The 7,463-nt window shown below is 39.4% G+C and overlaps 2 protein-coding genes across 2 annotated transcripts; both read left to right on the forward strand.

Annotated features, from left to right (window-relative positions):
• The first annotated feature begins 1,939 nt into the window (after positions 1-1,939).
• Positions 1,940-2,428, forward strand: LOC138871948 (uncharacterized). The gene has a single exon (XM_070149874.1). It carries the CDS (start codon positions 1,940-1,942, stop codon positions 2,426-2,428), a length of 489 nt encoding a protein of 162 aa, XP_070005975.1.
• Positions 2,429-3,263: 835 nt separating this feature from the next.
• Positions 3,264-7,216, forward strand: LOC138871949 (uncharacterized). The gene is made up of 2 exons (XM_070149875.1): positions 3,264-3,612; positions 7,086-7,216. The coding sequence occupies exons 1-2, from the start codon at positions 3,264-3,266 to the stop codon at positions 7,214-7,216; spliced, it is 480 nt and encodes a 159-aa protein (XP_070005976.1).
• Positions 7,217-7,463: the final 247 nt, after the last annotated feature.

The following is a 7,463-nucleotide window of genomic DNA, read 5'->3' on the forward strand; positions in this document are numbered from 1 at the left end:
ATTGGTCTGCACGTTCTTCTTGTTTTCCTTTCTCTTTGGAGGTGGTATTATCAAAAGGGTATTGTATGAAGTGTAATTTGCTACTATGCCAAATTCCACAGGCAAGAATTAAATGCTCATTTAGTTACTAACGTGATTATAAGAGACTTACGAGCACCTGAAAGGCTGAAAGTATATGAATTAGTGAACCACCAGTTCAAAAGGAGAAACCAAAAAGGAAAAAAAGAGGAACAGTTGATTATACTAGGGATTTCTGCGCCAACGCAAGAAAGGTAAGGAGATAAAGAACCCTTACATAAATGTCTTTGCACTCTGCAGAACGTAAAATAAGAAAATCTGGCTGACAAAAGGCAAGAAAAAAAAATGCTACAATTCCTTTATCTCCACAATTTTTTTTTTCTTTTCAGATGAACATATTCCCACCTATACTTATTAACCAGCTCGTTCATCAAAGTCACACGGTGTATTCATTATATTTTTGGTTTTCCACCCGGTGTTCGGTACCCACATTGGGGCCTGACTAAATTCGGATTTGTGCCGGGAAGTCCCACATTGGAGGGTAAAGCACTCCCTAACAAAGGCGACTCCATACTCAGGGACTGGAACCCGAGACCTTTGGTTAAGGATGAAGGAGTACTTACCACTCCACCACAACCCTTGTTGGTGTGTATTCATTATATATAACATACAGGGGCGAATAGTTTTAGCCGAACTCAATTGATCTTTTTATTGGAACCATGTTAAAAGAATGTAAAATGCATACATTACATTATGAACACATCGACTCTAGATTCTGAATTCTTATCTGATCAAAAAGCACGCTTACTGTTTTGAATTCCACGGCGGGACTTATTTTTTTTGCCAATACCTCTACACAATCCACATGCATATACCCTAGGAGACGACGGTTCTATAGCTGTAGACACCCTACCAGCGCCGTTGGATTTGCTCCTCTCCTTTAATCCAAAGGTTCTTGATGAAGCTGCCTTCACCTGCATATTCTCCTCTTTGGGTTGTCCTTGTTGTCCCTTGGAATGAGAAGCTTTGTTACATTTTGTAATTTTGTACTTATGGTTAATATGCTGATTCAATTCACCTGATAAGAATTTGTCGTCCCATATAAGTCCAGAAGAGCCTTGTCTGCGAAATGAAACAGCTGATCTTTGCAACCCAGCCATCAAAAATTGATGAAATACTGCACCCTTTGGCCGTCTCAATCTTTTTTTTTAATCTAAAGCTTGAATTCTTCTTTGTTGTTCTTTTTTTTATACTCTTCTCTATCCCCAAAACTTTTTTTCACAAACATCAAGTGAAGACACAGATTTATAGGAAGACAGTAGAAGAATTAATATTTAAAAAGGCAAAGAAAAATCAAATATGGCATACGGGATGGTCGTCCTCTTGCTTGACAACTCAATCAATTGCTTGTTTTCATATTTCAGCTATTTATTTATTGCATAGAATTATCAGCTTGATTTAAAGTGATTTTTATATTTGACTGGTAACATATCGGTCAGTCTTGGGACTCTTGACATGTATTTCGTTTTAACTTTATGTATTCACAATATATATTTTTTGGACATACGTGAAACCCCAACTTACAAGTAAGCTGTGCAACTACGTTAAATTACATCAATAGTGTAAAAAGATTTTTCGACGAATAATGTAAATTGTAGAAGTTCAATCTGTTTTATTTACGTTTTTCTTAATACTCGCCATCCAACAAACGAGACTGGATCCGTTGACGAAAAACCTTTTTTAACTAATAAATCAAAAGTTCAAGTCCTGTGATTTTATACTTGCCTTTGACAATTGAAATCCAAAATGGTATGCTCCGGTCTGTTTCATTCATCATTTTCTTTATATATTTTCTTCACAAGGTAATTCCGGATGAGATATTCGTGACACAACATAGGCTCTTAGTGATGATGTTGGTATTATGTTAAAGAGGAGGAAAAGGTCTGCTCGAGGAAGACCGAGAATCAGGTGGGGAGCCTTAACTAAGGATAAAGCCCCAGAGTTGGAGGGACGGTTGTCGGCTATGGGAGCTCGGAGGAGCAATGATGACGCGAGCATTATGTGGTCAACGACAGCAGACTGTATAAGGGAGGCTGCAAGAGAGGTGTTAGGGGTCTTGAGGGGCATCTCTGGCGGGCACAAAGGAGACTGGTGGTGGATTGAAATGGTACAAGGTAAAGTGGAAGCGAAGAAGGTGGCGTACCTGAAGTTAGTGGGGAGCACAGGTGAGGAGGAGAGGCGAGCGTGCATGGAGAGGTATAAGGTAGCTAGGAAGGAAGCTAAGATGGCGGTCACAGAGGCTAAGACTGCGGCTTGGGGGGGGAGAGAAGTTATTCCGGGTGGTCAAGACGAGAGAGAGGAAGACTCGGGATTTGGACCAAGTGAGATGCATCAAGGACAAGGATGGTAGAGTATTGATGGAAGATGCCCAGATTAAGAGGAGATGTGAGACTTACTTTTATAAACTTCTGAATGAAGAAAGGGATCAGGATATTGTGCTAGGTGAATTGGAGCATTCCGAGAGTCACCATGAATTTGGGTACTACAGGCGTATCAAGGTTGAGGAGGTCATGAGAGCTATGCGTAAGATGAGTAGAGGCAGAGCAACCGGGCCAGGCGAGATTTCGGTGGAATTTTGGAAGCGTGTGGGGAGAGTAGGTTTGGAGTGACTGATTGGATTGTTTAATATTATTTTTAAGACGAAGAGGATGGCGGATGAGTGGAGGTGGAGTACTGTGGTTCCTTTATATAAGAACAAAGGTGATGTCCAGAGTTGTAACAATTATAGGGGTATCAAATTATTGAGTCATACCATGAAAGTATGGGAGAGGATGATTGAAGCGAGGGTGAGGATGACGGTGTCTGTATCCGACAACTAGTTCGGGTTCATGCCGGATCGTTCTACTACGGAAGCTATACATCTTCTTAGGAGGTTGGTAGAATAGTTCAGGGAGAGGAAGAAGGATCTGCACATGATGTTTATTGACCTAGAGAAAGCGTATGACAAGGTTCCTAGAGAAGTTCTTTGGAGATGCTTGGAGGCAAAAGGTGTGTCGTTTGCCTATATTATGGCGATTAAGGACATGTATGATGGGGATAAGACTTGGGTTAGGACAGTAAGAGGTGAATTTGAGCATTTTTCAGTTGTTATGGGGTTACACCAAGGTTTTGTGTTCAGTCCGTTCTTATTCGCCCTGCTGATGGACGCGTTAACACACCATATTCAAGGGAAGGTGCCATAGTGCATGCTATTCGTCGATAACATAGTTCTGATTGATGAGTCGCGAGCCAGTGTTAATGAAAGGCTGGAGGTTTGGAGACAGGCTCTTGAGTCTAAGGGTTTCAAACTGAGCAGGACGAAGACGGAATACCTGGAGTGTAAGTTCAGCGCTGAGACAGGGAAAGTGGGCGTGGATGTAAGGCTTGAATCACAGGTCATCCCAAGTAGAGGCAGCTTCAAGTACCTTGGGTCGGTTATCCAAGGAGGAGGGGAGATCGACGAGGATGTCACACGCCATATTGGGGTAGGATGGATGAAGTGCAGGTTAGCATCTGGAGTCCTATGTGACAAGAGAGTGTCACCGACACTCAAAGGTAAGTTCTACAAAATGGTGGTTAGGTTGGCCATGATGTATGGGGCTAAGTGTTGGCTTGTTAAGAACTCACATATCCAGAAGCCCGTAAATTTGAATCGGTTGTGGATGCATTAAATGAGTATTAACGTGATGGTAATCAATTTGTTATGATAATAAGTGTACGAGGCATAGCATAAGTGATTTAGGGTCCAAGGAGAGACATAAGTCTTAGCTAAGTCGGAAAATTACATGATAGACTAAAATTCCAAATGAGTGCGCACAAGACCATACTTTCGACAAGAATATCTACAGATATATAAGGTTTTAGATGATGCACAACCTATCAAATGAAAGGTCTTTGAATCTAGTTTCTAACTCTTCAAACTGTTCGTCATTTGGACTTTCCTACAAGAAGTTTTGACCAAATTACCAAAGACTAGTGGAGGATTGCGCGGATGCGAAGCATCCGAGGCCGCATCCGAAAAGAGTGGTTGGATGTGAAGTGTTGCCATAGAATCCGAGTAGCATCCGAGCTCTTGAGCGGAGGACTGCTCAGATGCGAAGCATCCACGCCCGCGTCCGAAATCTGGGCTTATAAATACAATTTCGAGATTCATTTTCCCCATTCTATTTAGACGACCCTTAGGGTTCTTCTTCACTCACTCAAGAGTACCAACTCCTATCATCTTCAAGGTAAGCAATCCCCATTATCTTGGTGTGAAATTCCATCATTTTTACACTAGTATTGATGAAATCTACACATAACATATAAAGATCTTCAAGAACTCAAGGAGGTTTTTGTAAGATTTTTTCCAAAAAGTTAATCTTACACCCTTAGACTTACATGTATGGATTTATTAAGGGAATATGAGTATGAATAAGTAATAGAACTATTGGTATGGTGATCGGAAGCCATTAAATTCCCAATTTAATTACATAACTATGGTAGAGATAGAATAGATGATTATTTAATGAAACTTTGTTGGTTGGGTGTGGATGGATGGTCACGTATGTGATGTTGGAAATTATAAATTGGTTAATCATGATGGTGGGATAAATTGTTGATGAATGGTGGTAGTTGGATGAACTAAATATACGGTGATGGGATGTAAAGATATAAGGTGTTTGATAATATGCCTAAATGGCTTAAGTTATGGAATTCATTACTAATATTGGTTCCATTGGATGTTGCTATTGTAGATTGAAGGTTCTTAGTGTTGTGGATCATTGTAGTATCACTAAGGGGCGAAATTGAGGTATGTGAGGCTAACCCTCTTTACGTTTAGGAATGTATATGATTCTCCCTACGTCCCATTCATTATGACTATTACTAGTTTCCTCAGAAAGTAATTATGTCTTAGTTCCATGAATAGTCGTAAAACTTCTATTCTCTAGCTTCATAACTCATTCATGACTTTCATTCTAAACGTTGTGAAATCAGTGCATAATCAATATAGACTTGGGTTTGATGCCCATGAGTCTCAGTATAAATTATTTAGCATGTCATAAACAGTTGAAGTTTCAGTTTTCATAATCAGTTCATGAATACATGTCTCAGTCTAGTTCTATTTAGCCTTCGAGTATCGTGTAACTCATTATGATTCGGTATTTCAGTATCATGTATTGCAGTATGATTCTAAGTTCCTGATTTTAAATCCCTGAATGTTGAACCCTTGTATTTGGGCCTGAGGCCGTAGTTTATGTTTTATGCATCTTTGGGCCTGAGGCCGCAGTTATGTATACGTATACTTGGGCCCGAGGCCGCAGTTTAATATTCAGATAAACACGTTGTTCATCATTCAGAAGAGGGAGTATTCATATCCTTACTTCTTTTATTCAGTTCATTTATTAGCTATCATTTCAGTTATCAATTATCAATTATCAGCTATTAGTTATCATTTCAGTTTCAGTTTCAACAGTTACAATTTCAGTTATCAATTATAAATTCTTAGTTATTAGCTCGGTATTAGTTTCAGCATTTATAATTCTTTCTTTCAGTTGCTTTACATACCACTGCAATTCAAATGTACTGATGTCCCTTTTTGTCCGGGGCCTGCATCTCACGATGCAGGTACTGATTTACAGGTTGACGATTTAGAGCGCTAGGATTCTCGTATGAGCTATTTGGTGATCCCTAGTTCTTTCGGGGCATTATCATTACTTTAAAGTCTTTTAATATTTACAGACAATCAGTATTTTCAGTACTCCAATAGAGGCTTCATAGACTAGAGTAACAGTTAGACAGAGTCACAAGCTTTTTATGTTAAGCAATGTTGGCTACAGACATATTTCAAACTTGTATTAGTGTTTCCACACTTTGATTTTTATCATTCAGACTTTTAGTATATCAACATGTATTAGTTTATCTTCCGCATTTTGTATGTTATGATATCACATGTTGATTCAACCAGCCAGTTGGTTCGCTCGGTCACATGTAATCAGGCACCGAGTGTCGTGTTATGTCCAGGCCCAGGTTCGGGGCGTGGCAATGAAAGTAGCATAAAGGAGGATGTTGAGGTGGATGTGCGGGCACACTAGGATGAATAAAATTAGGAATGATGATATTCGGGAGAAGGTACGCATGACTCCCATTGATGACAAGATGCGGAAAGCGAGACTCAGATGGTTCGGCAATGTACAGAGGATAAGCCCAGATGCTCCGGTAAAGAGGTGTGAGAGGCTGGTTGTGGAGGGCACGAGAAAAAGTAGAGGGCGGCCTAGGAAGTATTGGGGAGAGGTGATCAGGCAGGACATGGTGAGGCTTCAGATTTCCGAGGACATGACACTTGATAGGAAGATGTGGAGGTCCAGTATTAGGGTTGTAGGTTAGGAGGTAGTTGAGTCTTGCCTTACTTCGTACCTTTGTGAGACTAGTCTGGTAGGGTTTTGTATAAGATAGCTAGTGGCAATATTGTGTCTTACTATTTCGTTTTTCATAGTTACGGACATATTTACTAGCTATCGCTTTTGCTTTGCATCTATCTTCTGGATTTCATGTTATTTGTATTTACTAGCTATCGTTTTTGCTTTGCATCCACCTTTTGGATTTCATGCTATTTCTATTTTTCCTATGATTTCTGTGGTGGTACTGATATTGTCTCCTTTTGTCTTTTTGTCTTCTTGAGCCGAGGGTCTTTTGGAAATAGCCTCCCTACTCCTTCGGGATAGGGATAAGGTTTGCGTACACACTACCCTCCCCAGAACCCACTAGTAAAATTTTACTGGGTCGTCGTTGTTGTCACATAGTTAGCAGAGAAGAAAGAGAAGTAATACTAAACAATTTTTTTTTAATTGAAAAAGTAGTTATAATGAATTAGCTACATACAACATTTGAACATAAAATATTATGGTTCTTATCATCTCCACTTAGCTAACTGCTTGGAAATAAGACGCCCCTTCTGAAATCTAATGTTGCCTACTCCATTTTTTTCTTATTAGGCTGTTGAATTTGGTGATGGTGAGTGATTCAATGTGTGGTTTTTTCTTTTTCAGTTGAGGACCCGAAGCTCACTGACCCGACTAATGAGAGTTCAAGTCGAATATATCCGCTAGGTGAAATAAAGCGCCTGCTACATAAAGATAATTTTATACCTCCAAGATCTGAATCTGAAGTCTTTAATTAAGTGTAAAGAAAATTTCAACCTATCTCACCACACATACGACCAGAACAGTTACAACATGATTGTCAATGAACAGTTACTACATAAATATTTTGAGCATTAGAATACAATGAACTAGAACAAAGTATAGCATATACTAAACAACAACAACAACAAGTGGGATAGAGACTGTTTCCGATTGACCCAATATAGCATAAACTATAATTAAATTTTTTTGGGGTACAACATACTATAAATATACATATAACTA

Source organism: Nicotiana sylvestris, chromosome 6 (assembly GCF_000393655.2).
Source record: "Nicotiana sylvestris chromosome 6, ASM39365v2, whole genome shotgun sequence".
In the NCBI taxonomy this organism is placed as follows: domain Eukaryota; kingdom Viridiplantae; phylum Streptophyta; class Magnoliopsida; order Solanales; family Solanaceae; genus Nicotiana; species Nicotiana sylvestris.

What these genes read in the sequence shown, in the direction of transcription:
- LOC138871949 (XM_070149875.1), top strand. Translation starts at nt 3,264, where the DNA reads ATGCTATTCGTCGATAACATAGTTCTGATTGATGAGTCGCGAGCCAGT. An exon ending in AGTGTCACCGACACTCAAAG is followed by an intron (nt 3,613 to 7,085) that starts GTAAGTTCTACA and finishes TTTCTTTTTCAG; the next exon opens with TTGAGGACCCGAAGCTCACT.
- LOC138871948 (XM_070149874.1), top strand. Translation starts at nt 1,940, where the DNA reads ATGTTAAAGAGGAGGAAAAGGTCTGCTCGAGGAAGACCGAGAATCAGG.